This window comes from Acromyrmex echinatior, chromosome 3 (genome assembly GCF_024713525.1).
Source record: "Acromyrmex echinatior isolate Ae372 chromosome 3, ASM2471352v2, whole genome shotgun sequence".
Taxonomy (NCBI): domain Eukaryota; kingdom Metazoa; phylum Arthropoda; class Insecta; order Hymenoptera; family Formicidae; genus Acromyrmex; species Acromyrmex echinatior.
This window is the reverse complement of record NC_141854.1, coordinates 1856424-1873873: the sequence shown is the minus strand read 5'-3', so window position 1 is coordinate 1873873 and position 17450 is coordinate 1856424. Positions and strand designations below refer to the sequence as shown.

The window sequence follows — 17450 nt, the reverse complement described above, 5'->3', positions numbered from 1 at the left end:
CTTCTCGCTTGATGTCGGCATGCTTTCTGGAAGTTTCTTTCCCTTTTATTCCTCTCGTTCCTTTTCTCTCTCTCTCTCTCTCTCTTTCTATTTCCTCTTCGGTCTCTCCTCTTTCTTCCCCGACCTCGACAGCACCAGGAATATTTCCTTCTCTTGCACGGCCGTGTTCTTCCAGGTATCTCGCACATCCACCACGTGATTACCGTAATTTTCTCAGCACTACGTCATGTTGCTCTGCCTTTTCTCCTTTTTGATCCTTTCGACGACTTGCGGAAGAGAAATTCGCAAAGAATGTGTATCGCGCAATAACGTTTTTCGAAACAGATCGGTAACTGCGGTTACAGTTCCATTCTTTAAAGTTATCTGTACGACATTACTGAATGTCGAAATTTTAGCGATGTATAACAATTGACAGAATATAATAACGAATTAGGTTACTCTTTAAAATTGATTTGTGAATTTTTTTATTTGCGTTAAGTATTTTTTTTTTTTTTCGTAATCTTATATATTGATTTTTTTATATCTCTTTCAATATTACGTATCTTTTTGTGATATCGTAAAATTTTATCAGTCTCTTTTTACTACAATTTTATTAAAGTATTCAAAATTATATAGATACCGAAAAACAATCGTTATGTTTCTATTTTTAAAAATTATTTTAGCGAAAAATGTTGCGAAACATAACTAGAAAATGAAAGCTTTAAACAATCTTAAACAGTTGGATTTTTATGTTTAAATAAAGCGATGTGAATTTATATACGTATTTAATCGTGCAAACTGCGTACCGAACTTAATTTTCAGTGAATAATTTTCTTGAAATGTAACCCTAACGATATTATAATAGTAATTAAATTGCCAAGCAATATTTAATAATATCGATGCCCATAGGTATCTTAGAAGGATATTCATAATCTAACACTGATAAATATCTCAAAATCTAAATAATTTTATCAATTATTTATTTCATCAGAAAATTTTGGAAAGAAAATATATATAATAATTAAGACTCTTAAATCTTCTGAAAAAATCCTTTATTATTAGAAAATGTTAACAATATTTTCTTTCCAAAATTTCCTGCTGAAACAATTCTATTTAATAAATACGATACAAAAATATAAATACGATAAAATGTTTTCCGCAAATTGTAAGATTTGTGTCTCCGACAGATTAATTTCGATTTACGATTTCGAAACGTGTAATCGTGTTTCTTACGTAGTACTTTTTCAAACAAGATCTAATTCCCAACTATCCTCATCTTTCAATCTCCCGAGGTCCCACGTTAGACGAACAAGGCTACCTTCGGCTTCCGCGGATCGCAGCTTAACTCGTGCACGTACGTGTGTCATTTGCGTGAGTCTCGCCCGTCGCAACGTGTGTTTTTCCACGTAATGCTCCGTGAAACGGGCAATCACGTTGCATTACCGCGGCCATTAAGCGACCGCGCTGCGGGGCGATGCAGAAAACTACATATGTCCGACTCATACTTTGCCTCTCGTGCGGGCCGCGCAAAACGGTTGCTGCCGAGGGAGAAGAATCGGGGCGGAGAGGAGAAGATACAAGTAGCCATTATTAATTCGTGCGTCCGTTTCCTGCCGGGTGCGCGCCCTTCTCTTTTCCCGACGAAGAAGAAATGATCGCCCACTTTCTCCATTCCCTCCTTCCTTCTTTCGCTCTTTGTCTTTCTCCCTCCTCCCCTTTTCCTCTCTTTCTCCAGCCCCCCCTCGACCTTTCGCTCTTACTCTCGACCTCTCGTTTGCGTAGATTACGACGATGGGCGACGTCGTGGATTCCAAGCGCAATGGAGTGTTTCACTGGGTTGCTTCGCGCTTCCGCTGGCGCTTGTACACTTCGTAAATCCCATCCCTCGTGCGCCGTTTGCGAAGAGATATTCTCGCGGTTATGCGAACGCGAGAATATCTCCCTCTTATTTATCTACCGGATAAATAGTGCTCCCGGGACGGCGGAGGGGGAGGAAAGGGAAGATGGAAAGTGGCACAGAAAGAGACGTTAGAACACCTAGAATTTACTAGGAAACTAATGCCATTTATTTGCAAAATGTCGGGTACAAGAGGTTATTATACAATTACAATTCTGCGATATATACGTTGACTCTTTTTTTTATTGTACATCGCTTTCCTTGTGATTAGTAGCACTTAGATCTTTCGTGTAGACATCGGCTGTCGATTCCACCAATCAAACGGGGGAATCGCTTATTATTAAACGAGTGAATTATATCTCGCTAGTTTAGACCACGTATAATATCTCCGCACAGCTGATGATACGTGCGATACATTGAGATAAAACGCCGATGTTAACGCCGCGAAACTTTATTACCCGGGATCTGCTTCCATAGCATTCCGTAATGCGTTCTCTGTGATCACGATCGCTTTGGTAATCGGCTTGGTAATGTAATGAGTATCATTAAGCGACATTCACTTAATTCAATTATTATCGTACCGCTCTCCACACGCTCTCTACTCTCCCTTTCTGACTCTCTCTCTCTCTCTCTAATACGTGCTCCGGTATAAATTCTGCAATCACGATTAGAGCCGCGGCCTGACTAATGCGCTGAGGAATTATTCTATTAGAGCGGAATCGCATTAGAGGCTTGCCGTCTCTTAGAAAAATTCTCGGCTCGAATGTACCTACAGCTAATAGGATGTCTATTAGGCGCACGAAGTATGTTGCGACGTTTGAAGCACACAACGCGTCCATAATCAAGGCCACGCGGTAAAAAGACATAATGCTTGCGGGGGATTTACACGCTCGATAGTAATGCGTCCCTGATCAAACAGCGCACTATGATTTATATACAATTACTGTAAATGTTGAATGTAATTGGCTTTACAACGTAAAGGCTTTAAGAGATCTTGAAAAGTCGACTTGTCATGTTTTTATGCTTGAGAAAGACAGCTCTTCGTAATTTTATATAAAAAAAAAAAAAACGCTACAATCAAACGTTTACTTATATTTTAGATAGGACGCAAAGCATTTTATTTTGCACTTTATCAATTTTGTATTCCTCGAAACTGGGACTTTTATCCGTAGCGATAAATCGAGCGATTTCACAACGTTACGGTACGATACTGTTAAATTATCGCACGAATTTGTCATCCCTTCCTGGATGACAATAATAATTGCGTAAATTTCTCTCGTTAAAAGCCAAGGAAGCGATAATTCTCGCATGCAACGGTAATTCACGTTCGGCTAGGCAGCATAATACGTGCCGCACGACGTTCCAAGTAGACCTGGGCACGGCATCGACTTTGACATTAGCTCGGACCGTAGCAATATCGTTAAATAAATGCCCCAGGGATACCACAACCTTTGCTCCGCCCTGCTGAATAGTTTTCAGAATGTGTCACCGCCGTTGGATAGCGACGCTATAGTCACGTTTCCAGATCGAACATATATTTTACGTGAACAATTTATTGCAATTATAGAAAATATTAAAGTTTAACGTGTATTAATTACGATACGATTTTTCACGTTACTTTAATAATTTTTTAATAATTTTTTTTATTCTAAGTGATTTACGGAGAGAGTATCGAATTAATTAATTTATTTATTTATTTATTAACGCTTTTTTCTAAAACTTCTTTTCTCAGCAAGAGCATAAGAAATGTGAGAAAATAGAAAAAAGCAATTTGCTTCATATAAAATAAAAAATTTAAGCTTCTCTTTGCTATACGTTTGAATTTCAAATCTTTTAATAATTAACTCAGTAAGCTACTTATGTTAAATATACAGTATATAAGACAGTTTTTTTGATTTTTTGTTAATTTTTTATCGTTTTCCTGACTTTTGTATAAAATACCATTAGAATTTTTATATTTTTCTTGGTGAAAAGCTTTCATTGTTAAACGAAATAATATAATTAGAAAATGAACTTATTATGTCAGAAGGCGACTGAGATAAAATGCTAACGAAAGCATTGCGCGTGCAACGATAATTCTTGTTCAACCGAGCGATATGCTATAAACTATAGCGATCTTAGTGCGGCCTGATCTGAGATCAGCTTTGACATTAGCATGGTCCATATTATTATCGCTGGATAAATGCCCCAGGTATCAACCTTCACTCCATCCGGTTCAAACATTTTTAGATTATGTCATAACTTTGACATATGTCTCTTTTTATTTTTACATACGTGATGTAGTTTTTAATTTTGTTGTCTGTGTAAATCGACCATTTTATTGAAACGATACTTTTACAGTTTAATTTATCAGCAATAAAACTGGAAACTATAATTTTATGAATATATTGAACAGTCTGTTTCATATTATAAACGATTTTTAAAGAAAAACCGAACTTGTTCGCTTTCTAGATCAATAATGAATGTTAGACATGTGGGGTACTTAATCACAATTTTTAATTAAAAACGTGACTAGTAATTTGTATTTTCCGTGAAATAGCTCAATATTAATTACGTAAATTGTTGAAATTATATTAGAAAATGTGTAGGAAAATATCCATACATATCGCGAGCGATGATCGTTTCGACATTTATGCCACATTAAAGTAAAGTGAGAACATATATGTTTTCTGTCATTAAAATTATTATCGTCATGATATCACATATAAGAAGGCAAATGTTCGAGCGATTTAAGATTAAGTGAGTGGAAATAGAGAACAAGGAAAAGAATCGCCAAGTCATGTCACAAGATATACGTTTTTGTACGTTTTTGTAACTTGATTAATGTCGATTATTTAATGTGCGTAGATTTGAAATGCATCCGTATTATCAATAGACTTATATTATAATGCGAAATTATTACACTCATCAGAGAAAGGTTTCTTGAAATCAAACAAAAAAATTTATTTTGATTTTAAAAAATGATGTTCAAATCAAAGAAATTTTTTCTTTAATCGTACATATAGCAAAGAAACATTTCTTTGAATCGAAGAAACCTTTCTCTGGATGTATACGAACCTCACCGAGAAAAAAGTTTCATTTATTAAAAAAAATATTGTTTGAATAAAAAAAATTCGTGCATTGTTATACAGTTAAAGAAAAATTTCTTTGATTTGAACATCATTTCTTGAAATGAATAAATTTTTTTTTTTTTTATTTAAACGTTATTTCTTGAATTAAATAAATTTTTATTTTCTTTGAAAGTATTTTCATTTCAATTTAAAAAAATCAACGAAAGAAACGAATTTTTCAGTTTAAACATAATTTTTCTCTGGGTACTCGTAGAAATGAACGCATCACATATCCCGATGTTTATATATGGTGTCGCAAAATAAAGAAAACGTGTCTATAAAATGGCATTCCATTAAAACTACGGATAATTATATCTAATTACGAGAAAAACTTATGCTGAGTAAATGCAGTCATACGTATACAGGATACAGATAGTGCCAATGGAATCGCTGATAACGAGATATCTATTTAAAGATATCATTAGGATACTTATTTACGGACAAAATTTAATTGGCGTGCTTTATAATTTGCATGTGTTAATTGCATCTAATTATATTAAATCGTAGATAAGAACATTTTTCAGAGAAGAGACGAGATAGTATAGTAATTTAAACAAATTAAACAAGCATTTCTTAATCTCCAATCGCGTTTCAAAAATTGTACATATATATATATATAACAATTTTTATATCAAACATTACATCAAACGAAGCAAAAGATCGCTTTTAAATAACAATTAATGATACTAATGATAGGAATTGTGGTTGAAATAAATAAGCGCTTATCGTGGTACAAAATCTCGACGGCAGCTGCTGCTGCTGCTGCTGCTGCTGCTGCTGCTGCTCGACGTCATGCCTGCCGAAATTATATCTCCGTTACGCATCCTTTGATCTCCAATCGACGAATACGAGGAGCAAGAAAAATGATTCCCTCTTAGCTCCGCATTATCATTAATCAGGTTACGGCATAACGAACGTAACTTAGGGAGGTGGGAGGCGAATTATCTGTATTCTCGGTCTGCGCGCGCACGTCCGCTCTCATCTCGACGATGCATCACGTACGATCACCTCGTATGGTCAATGATGCAACTTGAAATGATCGATTGTTCGTGGAAGATCGAGAGCTTGACATTTTGCTTTACGCGTCCATCTCGAGGACCACCCGGTAGATACTCGAGGCGTGCGCGCCTCGATACTAATATAATCACCTTCGTATGTAGCAGGAGGTACGTACCACGTACACCCTCGTTCTCTCTCTCTTCTCAGGGACACTCTTTGAGTATGGCAAGAATCGCGACGCGACTCGTGTATACCGGTGAGTCTCGCATCGATTTCCATCTGTGGACGCGACATGTAAAGGAAGAGAATAATATTAAGTTGAATATTTATTAGTGCTCGCACAGGCCAGCACTATCGATTGCAGATATTTATCGCTATTATATTATATAATCCGCGGGCGATTATGTTTCCGGATCGTCGGAATAGAACGCAAGTTGCTCGACGTTGCGTGCAATTTTCATACTCTGATATAAACGAGTTCGATTCTTGTTCTGATATAAACGGGTTCGAAATGAACTCACACGTAGGGGCTGAGTTAAGTTTATTGCCGGGATTATCGAGCAGCTTGTGACAGTGATGTGTCGTTTATACGTATAACAGTAACTTAGACAAGGGAATCGTGTGTCGCTGAGAAATTGATACGGAAACTTTCGCAATGATTTTACGATATACGATCCTAAACCAGACATGATTTATGACATACGTAAAGGAGGCACGAAGAAAAGCATCTCTGTCTTTACGCTGCGATTGCGGAACAATGAAACTTGATGTAAGACAATAAACGTAAATCATTAGAGTAAAAAGGAAAATTCTTTTTATAATAATAATAATTATTATTATTATTATTATGGAATGATTATCATGGAAAGCATTAATTATGAAATGGCAAATTTTATTGTCTTTGTATTAAATTTACAAAATTGTATTTAAATCACAATTTGATTAATTCATTCATTCTCCTATTATTATTTATAATAATCAAATTTCAAATTAGTTTCAATTTGCCAAAATACTATTTGCAAAGATTTACGAGAAAATATGATCTCATTCGGTCAAGAATTGTTCTCAATTAAATATTATGCTCGTTGAAAATTTTATCACAGTTGATAGAATATATTATTATGTATTGAGAAAAAAAAATTTGATTTACCATTCTCTAATTGTAAAAATACATAAAAAAAATGGATCGTTAACTGATGCATTGTGAAGATGCGATTTGTTACGTCACAAGTAATTTTTCAATTACTTTTCAGCGTGATGATATCAATGTCTCCCAGTTAACAATCTATTAATTAGAGAGAGAATATCCGTGCACGAAAAAAAGCCTATAAATTAGTTTTAACCACGTCGTCGAGCGATTTCACGCATTTGCGTGCTTAGATTAAGAATCTGAATTCGCCGTTTCATTTTCGCCTGCACGACTCATCATATGCGTGAAATCAGGGTGCGGCCATGGGTTCCCTCTGTTTTTCTATCAGTCTCGCATCGTCCCTCTTCCTTGTACACGTAACATGGTCAATTTTGCACTTATTCATTCTATCTCTGTCGACGCTTATCTCTTTTAATCCTCGTCGTGTATCAAGTTCGTCTTTTTGCACTCTTACCCTCTTTTCTATCCATTTGGCAAATTGATTCGACAACACGTGCGTACAGTAGACAAAGCACTCTAATAAAATGAAATAACGAGGCAAAAACGCTGGAACTAAAAACAAATATTATAGGTTTCTATGAAAAAAATTAAAAGAAAGATATTCTGTTATTGTTATAAAAATATAAGTTATTCGGTTGTTGTAAAAAATATGGTAGAATGTTTTGTTAGCAAATAAAAATATTGATAACTTTAATAGATTATTTGATTAATCCAAGCTGATTCTATCATCCATAAAAAATTACGTGCAATGAACGCACAATATTAATTTAAAAAGTTTTAATAGATGTTTTAATAATCATGTGTAATATTTTATTTATTAGTTTTACAATATTTTATTGTTCGCATTGATTTATTATATTATACATAGGAAAGTTGAATTTAACTCAATATTCAAGTGTTAATTGGACAGATGTAATTATGTTATTCAAAAATTTTAAATTAAATGTTAAATTGATGTTCAATATTTCTTGGTGTCAAGATGATACAATTTATGAGTAAGTGAATAAGTAAGAATTAAAATAATATGTTTTAAAATGTAAATTCTAAATGAATGAAATGCGTGTTTAACATATTTAATGAAATATTAACGAAATTTAATACATCATAAATGTTAATTATACTAAAAAAATGTACTTTAACTGTTTGTTTACAAACTGTGTCAGCATTATCTTTTTATTTATTTTTATACAATATCTGTGTTTTCTAATATATTCGTTTTATGTTAAATTGACACAAAAGTTTGAGTGGACCGTGAAGTGTGTTATATTCGACACTGAAAATTTTTTTCCAACACAAAAAACGAAAAGACAATGTCTGTAATAAGTTTCTACATACCATATAGAGATTAAATAAAGGCGCGAAATGTGTAGATAATATATGAGTGTTTTCTGTTCCTGCACTGGACTGCACTAGAACTCTCTCGCTTTCGACAAATATCAAACATATACCTTTCTCACTTTAAGTTTCAAAAATACACAAGTTCAGCCACAGGAAACAAACCTAAGGTCTGTTTCTTATTATTGCACTTTCCGAACTAGTATACACAGTGCAATGAGTTGAAGCGAAACAAATATACGTTTGTTTCACATCAACTTGCACCGGTTCAGAGTGCAGCAATAAAAAACAGACTTCTATATTAAACGCGATAACGTGGTTCCGAATTTCGCAACCATCAGACGCCAATCAATTTTGACTTCTGACAGTGCGTGGCACGCACCATCAATGTGTCGTAGGTAAACTGTGTTCACTAGGCGTTTTCGTGTCCTTTTTATCTGTTCCCTGCGCGAATTCCATGATTCCGCTTACAAACAAATCCAGAGAGTGTCGAATCTAACAACGGACGATTGTCTCGGTGTAAATTGGCCTACCGCGATTTATGCGTTTCTCGATATTCGTTGATATCCGGCCCGTCGCGTTCCGTCAATTTGACGTTTGTTTAAAGATCCGTTTCTCGATGTTTGGGCCTGTTACGTTGTTTATTAGTTCGACGAATATCGTTCAATATATCGATGCACATCGAGAGTCGAGAGAATCTTTTATTTGAGAGAACGGCGTGATGCGTTAACCTTCGAGGTAGGTAATCTCTTTTGCATACAATATTCGGACACTCATTGTCACGTTTATCAAAGCCGCTTCAGTCGTTCGTCACTCTTCGAATTTTGTTCGCCTGTCGTAAACGAATTTCGCATAGCGAATCTGACGAATTTAAATGCCCGATTCCCTCGATGCCACGCGATAATTCGATCGTGATTAATCGCGTCTTTTGATGTTCATGACCAACATCGAACAAAAAATCTTATCTAAGGCAAAACATACAGGTAGATTCGATTTTTCATTATTTAGTTAACTTGTGATTTAAACTTAATCTAATCTTACTTACCTTGATGATAGTGTAAAAAATTGTATTTTTCTAGCTATGATTAATCACTAAACTAATAGTAACTTTAAAACTTATTTACTACATAACTATTAATTTAATGATTATGCATAGATAGACAAATACAATCTTTACACTTTACAGTATCATCAGGTTAAACTTAATCACAAATTAATCAGCAAATAAAAAATCGGGTCTGATATCCGTTTTTATTTTACCTTCTACCAATATAGATTAACTTGGATTTTTTGGTTTAAATTATTTTTTATCTTCTTTTAGTTTCAAGAATTAGAAAAGGTTAAAGAGTAAATTAAACCCAGATTAAAGTTAATCTGTATTAGTAGAAATGAACATAAGAAGTATAATATCGCTGAATTTATAGGGATATTATGGGTGCGTTCCACTTGGCATAAATACTTCGAAATATTTGAATGATCAATCAGCAGGAAAAAAAATTTTGTTAACTGACCAATCAAAGAATATACTTCAAAGCATTCGTAGAATCAAGTAGATTGTAATTTATATATGTATACAATATGTACATACATGTACTGGCACGTGATTACATTAGTACATTTATTGGCGAATAGATGAAACGTAACGTTGGATGTAAAATTCTTTTTCATATCTAGAGCGTGGGAAAATACTTACAGTTAGCGAAATTGTATCGATTTTATAAATTTTGATTTGAAGAACGATAAATAATTCTCTTTTTTATTTAGAATAATTAAAATTTTTTTTAGATTAGAAAGTTAATAACTTAAATGTGAAATATGGAATTTTTATAATTATTTTTAGAAAGTATACAGGCGATAAAAAATGTATAATTGTTACAAAGCTTCTGTAAAAAACATTTTAGGCAAAAATTAGAAATGGAAACTTAATACAATAATTTAAATGACAGGGAATATTTATACTCATTTTCAGAAACTACATAGATAAATTTATTATTATTAAAACTTCTATAAATAATGTATTAATATAAACAATAACAATATTATAGGCACATTTTATTTCCAGTCGATTTTATCCAGGAATGATTTAAACGGTATTGTAATTAATCAACTAGCAAGATATATTATCTGTGACGGTATTTCACGTACAAGACTTCTTAATTCGATTAAGATACTCTTCTTATAATTTATACGATTCCGATATCAACTTTCTGGCATTGGCAGATTTATTGTGTACCGATCGCATAATTTTAATCCTCTCATATTGGTCGTACTAAATGCATGACACAAACGAACTCGGATTTCTATTCAAGTCGTACTGTACATTGGATCGTCATATATAATATAAATAGCAGCTGCAATCTGCTACATAACTAATTGACAAGTTTAATGTCCTGGATAATACATAGGTTTTGTTATTCGGATATCGTCGAACGCAGAGTCAAATCCAATCGCATATTACGTCAATATTTGTGCGCAATTATTATCGTACTTTCTTTCGTGGCTTGCATTTTTTTAAATATCTTTTTGTTTTTTAAAATAATAATTTAGTTGCATGCAAAAATAAAAAATGATCTAAAAATGATCTTGATATATTTTATTATTGCAATATATAGACGAATGTGTATGCATAATAAAAATAAACGAATACAGTATGTACTTTATTTTATCATTATTATGAGCAAAACGTAATTATTTCAATTGCGTCATTTGTATTTATTTTCCGTAATATTAAATACATAATTGACACTCAAGCTGTAAAAAAAATCGATGCAATCAATGATATTTCATTTGTTCTTTCTGATCTCTTTAAAAAATTTTTTTAATATATTGTTCTAATTGCTTGCTTATTAATTAACTGAAACATTTAAGAATAAACAAATATTATTTCATTGAAAAAAATATAAAATTTTTTAATTATTTGCCATGAAGGATGTTGCATATGAAGGATCCAGGAGATAAAAAAAGATCTACGAGATAAAATTTTGAAGTTTAAGAAATTTCGCATGTTTTTTGTTAAAGATTAATCTAATTATCTTAAAGATTAATATTAATCTATTTAATTATATTAAAGATTAATATAATTATATATTAATTATATTGATGACGAAATCTGGCAAGCATGATCTCGCTTCATTGATGATAGAGGCACTTTTTGTAGAATTACCATAAGAAACCCGCTTCTAATCATGCTAACCGCTACTATGCATAAAAATCTCTTAGTTATCTCGTCGAAATGCGCATAATTATTGTGTAAACGGTTTAACTACCTAAATGCGTTGAAAATATTGTTTCTTCGAAATTTCTAGACACTTCTGTACGACATTTATAAAATTCCTTTTAAGAGATTGTGTTCAACATTTATAAGATTCCTTTTAAGAGATATGTAGGAGATTTGTGTCACCACATATTACTATAAGCCAAGTCTAGCACCAAAATACATGTATTTAAGAAAAAGAATTTTTATTTAGTTACATAAAAAATTCAATATTTTGTTTATTAAGATAACATGCATAATAACATGATAACAGTTAACAATATAGATCAATTTTCAACAGAAATTTAACAGAAAATTATTTAAACTTTTTTTATTTGGCGAAAGCGAGAAAGAGAATTCTAGTTCAGGAATAAAAAACAAATTTAAAGAATTTAATAAGCATGTCCTTTCAGTTCACTTTTTTTTTCATTTTGTTGTATACTTTATACTGTCTTTTTTCTTTTCATTTTAGTGTATGGTTTATAGTGAATCACTTTCTTGTAAATAGCGCAATAATTTAAAATACAATTCTTAAAGAACGTATTAAAAAGTAATTTTTATTAAAAAATAATTATTGCTATAAATTCATCCGTCGTTTTATTATGCAGTAATTATGATTTGTATTGCAAAGTCTCCTTAGCGCATACCCGAACGTTATTTTTGCAAAGCGTAAAGGATCCGGAGAATGCTGCGAAAACAAGGTGGCTCAACGACATCGTAGGCGTTCAGCGATTTTCTGCCAGTAAAACGGCACTTTAATGACGCGGCTTGCGAAGAGCTGATTCGCGGAAAATATAATATTTAACGACTGTTTCGCGGTAAAGCTGGACCGAGTCGGATATACTTTCAATAATCGACGAGATTAAATCTCATTTTGAGAAGATAATTCTCAAGCAACGTTAAGAATTGAATTTTAATATGTTTAAAAAAATCAAAAATAAATTCAAAGTTTAATGCAAGTGTGCGTAATGTAGTCTTTAAAATTTTACTGAATAATTAGCGAACTCATTATTCAAAATATTTTTTAATTTTATCAAACTTTTCTCTCTCTCTCTCCTCTTTTTTTACATTACAATATAATTGATTAAATAGTTGTATTTAAAAATAAGTATTTGCTAATTTTTATTTCAAATTTTAAATTTCTTATTTTGATATATTGAAAGTACAAGCTGATGAAAATAAAATATCTAGGTGCATGCGTCTTTACGCTTACCCGATCAAGCATATATGGGCGATCGATTCATTCGGTGATCGACAGCTCTATGGATTACAGACATGATAGATATCTATGCTGACTACGTATACGCAACCGGTCGCGACCTATTCAGAATAAATCGCTAATTATACTGAACCATTGATAATACGCTATGAGTTTTTTTGATGTGATACCGGTTTCAGGGCTGATAAATTAATTTCCTCATTTTATTTCTGTCAAATCGAATAAATCATACCGTTTTTTATTTGTAACGTTGGCGAATGTTGTCTGGTACGCTAAAAAAAATATATATATATATAATATTTTAGTACTATTGTGTTAAAATACACATATGTATGATTAAAATGCTATCTTTATTATTTTGTATGTTAATGCAAGAACTTTTGATCACTTTTTTAATACATGTTCATATCGTACATTCAGTTAAGATCATTAAAGTATCAAATTTAATTTTTAAATTATTTTTAATGCATAGGAAGCATAAAAAATGAGGTATCATAATACTGAAATTAAAAATATAATTTATTATTATCTCCCAAGTTGCTTCTTTCTATCAAGTACAATCATATATATAATTGAAAACAAAAATGTATCGTATTAAAATATTATGCATTAAAAATCTAATCTTTCGTATAATTATATATTACGGCAAGATTATAAATTTTTATGACTTTCCTGCTTGTTCTCTTTAATCGTCTATTTTATGGTTTAAGAGACTCTATTCTATAAGCTTAAGCTCTAAGCGAAATTAGTTCCCTCTAAAAAGTCTTGTAAAAATTTGAACATACGATAACACTGAAATGATTATTATATGATTCCATGATCATATCACAGCAATTTCCGGAGTCTTTCGATTACCTGCGTCCAATTATTAAATCGCATAAGGTTTATTAGAAATAGCAATACAAATCTTTTATGAATGAACGAGAAGCGAGTGTATTAGTTAATTCGCGCGAATCCACGCTTTCCGTATAATTCCCGGCGAAGCACTCGGAGGTTGCTTCTTACGACGAGCTTCTTCGCGCAAGGGGTCTCCACGATGTTCCTTTTGCTGAACCTCCGATGGTCTCTGGGTACACGAAGCCATTAATATTATTACCAAGCGAGAGCGTGTGGGTATCATTATCGCGGACGATGGAAAAAACGACGATCGAAAGGGACGCCGAGAAACAAGAAAGCGTGGAAGAAAGAGAGAAGGAAGGAAAGACGAGGACAGACAGAAGGAGGCAGCGGTGGTATCCTCTCAAGTAAGAGCATCTTTATACACTCCACTTGTGGAGGCTCCTCGATTACGCGAGCATTCGAAATTTTCGGAGCTCTTCCGACACCGCTGGGAATCACCCTCGAAATTGATGTTGCCTGGCCACGCAATCTCGGGCCGTTCAGACTGCTCGATTTTTCTCGCCTGCCCTCGTAGTACATCCCTCTTTCTCCTTTCAACCATCTAAAAACAAGGAAGGAACATATTTATTATACTTGTCGTGACCCGGGAACAGCGGCATGGGATCTGCGCGTTCGTCGCTGCGGATACTCGTACATGACGAGAAAAGTGGTATACCGCGTAAAGATTAATATTCTGCAAAATAGAGGAGCGAGAAGAAAAATTTTGGTCTCCGATGTTTGGTGATTTATCGCGTTGTAGCCCACGAAATAAATTTGCCACTTAATCGTTAAAAGACTAATAAGCTGTGTCAATTATATCTACTTTTCATACTTTATACTCACATCATACTATTTGTAAATAAATATATAAATGTTTAACTATATATAATACGATTATAAAAATCTTATTTTTCTCATAATAACTTTCTTTGGAAGATCAAGATGAATTCAAGTACGCTCAGCATGTATCGTTATGTAATGGTTATATAATATTAATTTTTTTCCTATTATCTCAAAGCGATTGAGCTTCCGAATGGCAAATGCTACGTGATACTTTGCTTTTATTTTATTTATTTATTTTTTTTTTCATTTCTCTCTCTCTCTCGGTATTCGTCATCGGAGATTTTCAAGAATTTCTTCATGTACCACGTAGCAATATAATTAAGTCGAGATAATGCAGTTTACGATACACTAAACACACGTACGATTACATGTTGCGATTAAATCTCGATATTACGATAACAGTTACGATAACTGATGTTGACCCAAACGTCGGGATCGTGGACCCCAATGTTATTTTCTCTCTGAAAACCGTTATAAAACAATTAAAATATGTACGAAAATATTTCTTTTTTTTTTTTATAATTATTTATTATAATTTAAACTCTTTCGTAAAAATAAATATATTATTCATATTAAAATAAGAGATAAATTTTACGTATTTTATACTAAAAGATGAATATATGTTTTACTAAACCGTAACTAATTATGATGCTTTTTGTCCAATTTAATCTACTGAACGGATATGTTAAATTGTTTGATGTTTATTTTTTGCAGATTAACTTGCCCTGAACCGTACTTCCTTAGCGAAGGTTTATATGCGACACCAGAAGAACTTGAAAATACTCGCGAGATCATTCTGCACGTAATAACCATCGGAGCTTTTATCGAAGATTCAACAAAGGTAAGTACCGCTAAATTAGATAAATATCGTTTCTCTAGATAATTTCTTCTAGATAATTGTAGAGTCAAAGATCTATTAATTTTTTCCGTGATTTCACCTGTCATTCTCTGTTTATGACAAATGTTTTATACGTTATATAATTATTTTAAAAATATCAATTTTTTTGTTTATATATTATACGATTATTTAAAAAATATGTATTATTTTTAAATAAGATTTGGTTAATAAGACTTTCATTATAAAATTAGTTTTTAATAAAAAGGATAACACCTTTTCATGTACCGGTATTTAAAAAAGATAGAAAAAGAAATGTTTTTTTCACGTTCGATAGGCTTGCTTTTAAGATGCTTGAGTATAAAAAATATTTTACAACACTTGATGAGTACTAAAATCATTTTTTAATCTAATAAAATTTGTACAGTTACACTAATATCACAACACGGATCGTCTATGTAACGTTTTCTACTTTTTCTTCCATTCGCGTTACGCTTATAGAGATCCTTAAAATTCTTATCGGTCAATTGAACAGCTTCATGCTGGACTTTCTCCATGTGCAGCTCAATAAGCGGCAAATAGCTAAATAAATAAAAATACAACTAATTGCAAAGTGCACGTAGATGCCAGTTCATCCATCGACCTTTCTTATCTGACATGGGCGCCGATTAAAATTACGTATAGCTATATACAGACCCATACCACGTTGCGGTCTTGCACAGTGCTAGGACTATCTCGCGGCTCTCTCCTCGGATCGCTAATTAAACGCAACGGCTAATTAGATAACTGATAAAAGGTTATGGCGAGCGGTACGATGTACTTTTAGTCTCTCTCATCCGCACGCGTGTTCTCTTTTGCCCCTTTCCCCGCAATCCATCGAGTTCGTTCCGCTGAAATCTAAAACTCAGCTTGAATTCCACGGTCGATCGAGGTCCCCGTGATCTTGAGACTTTGGAAGTTTCTCTTGGAATATTTTTGTGCTGATGACTACGTGGGCAGGACGCGATTGGACTCTCTCCGTTTAAAAGTGTCTTGCTTAATAGCCAGGCATCTATTTAAATATAGGCATTCGATTTTCTATGGATAAATTCAACGTTATATAAATGTATTGTATCGCAACGTCGAAGTAATATAAGCAGTCAAGAGAGTAATAGAAAGTAGTGAAAAATACACACGTTACCTCGTACACCGCTGTTTAGATACGATCGAAAAAAAAATTGATTTATTATGATAATAAATTTTATTTGGGTTTGCTGATGCCGTTATTATTGCGGCTAGTGCACCAGTGTTACCTGAAACACTGATAATCGAGAGACAGACTTCCTCCGAGAAAATGTTCCCTCGCTGTTTATTCTGTCGCGATAACGAGTCTTGAAACTGGTTCGCATCCAGCTTCGTATGCCTCATTACTTGGCCGAAGGGCTTGGTATTTTATTTACGCGTTTATACTCAGGTACAGTTATTATAATTGCTTGTCGCCCTTGCGTGATTTATGAGGGCTCGGCTAAACACTCGCTCTTGAACGGTTACATCCTGCTCCTAATAGCTACCGTGCCGCTTTACACCGCTTTACACCGGCCGTTACGCGATACTCCCAATAAACGACGCGAAATCCGCGCGTGTCTTTTCACTCTTATACATTTTTATAAATATATTCTTAATAACTGAAGTGATATTTCATTAAATAATAATTTTATAGCATTTAATTTACATAAACCGGATGAATTAGCTGAAGAGATCGAGTTAATTCCTGTCCTGTTCATGTTTAATATAATTAAATATCTTGCCAACTGCGTTTGAAATGTTTCACTTCTTTCTCAATGTTTATAATTTGTATTTCCACATAGGGCATCAGTATTCAGTGTTGGCACATCCATTTATAAGATGTGAGAAGTTATGTCTCTTGCATTCTTCTTGTATTTCTCGGTTTAAACGCAATTAGCGGATTTCT

At 33.2% G+C, this 17450-nt stretch overlaps 1 protein-coding gene and 1 long non-coding RNA gene across 2 annotated transcripts in view; one reads left to right on the top strand and one right to left on the bottom strand.

Moving 5' to 3' along the window:
* The window catches only part of MESR6 (misexpression suppressor of ras 6), a 697505-nt gene that overhangs the window by 387584 nt on the left and 292471 nt on the right, over positions 1–17450 (top strand). Inside the window, exon 4 of the mRNA XM_011054241.2 lies at positions 15379–15505. Coding sequence (XP_011052543.1) covers positions 15379–15505 — 127 coding nt within the window. The remainder of the gene's footprint in view (positions 1–15378; positions 15506–17450) is intronic.
* The window catches only part of LOC105144969 (uncharacterized), a 57618-nt gene continuing 52186 nt past the window's right edge, over positions 12019–17450 (bottom strand). The window contains exon 3 of the long non-coding RNA XR_015544329.1: positions 12019–14383. This is a non-coding gene — a long non-coding RNA (uncharacterized LOC105144969). The remainder of the gene's footprint in view (positions 14384–17450) is intronic.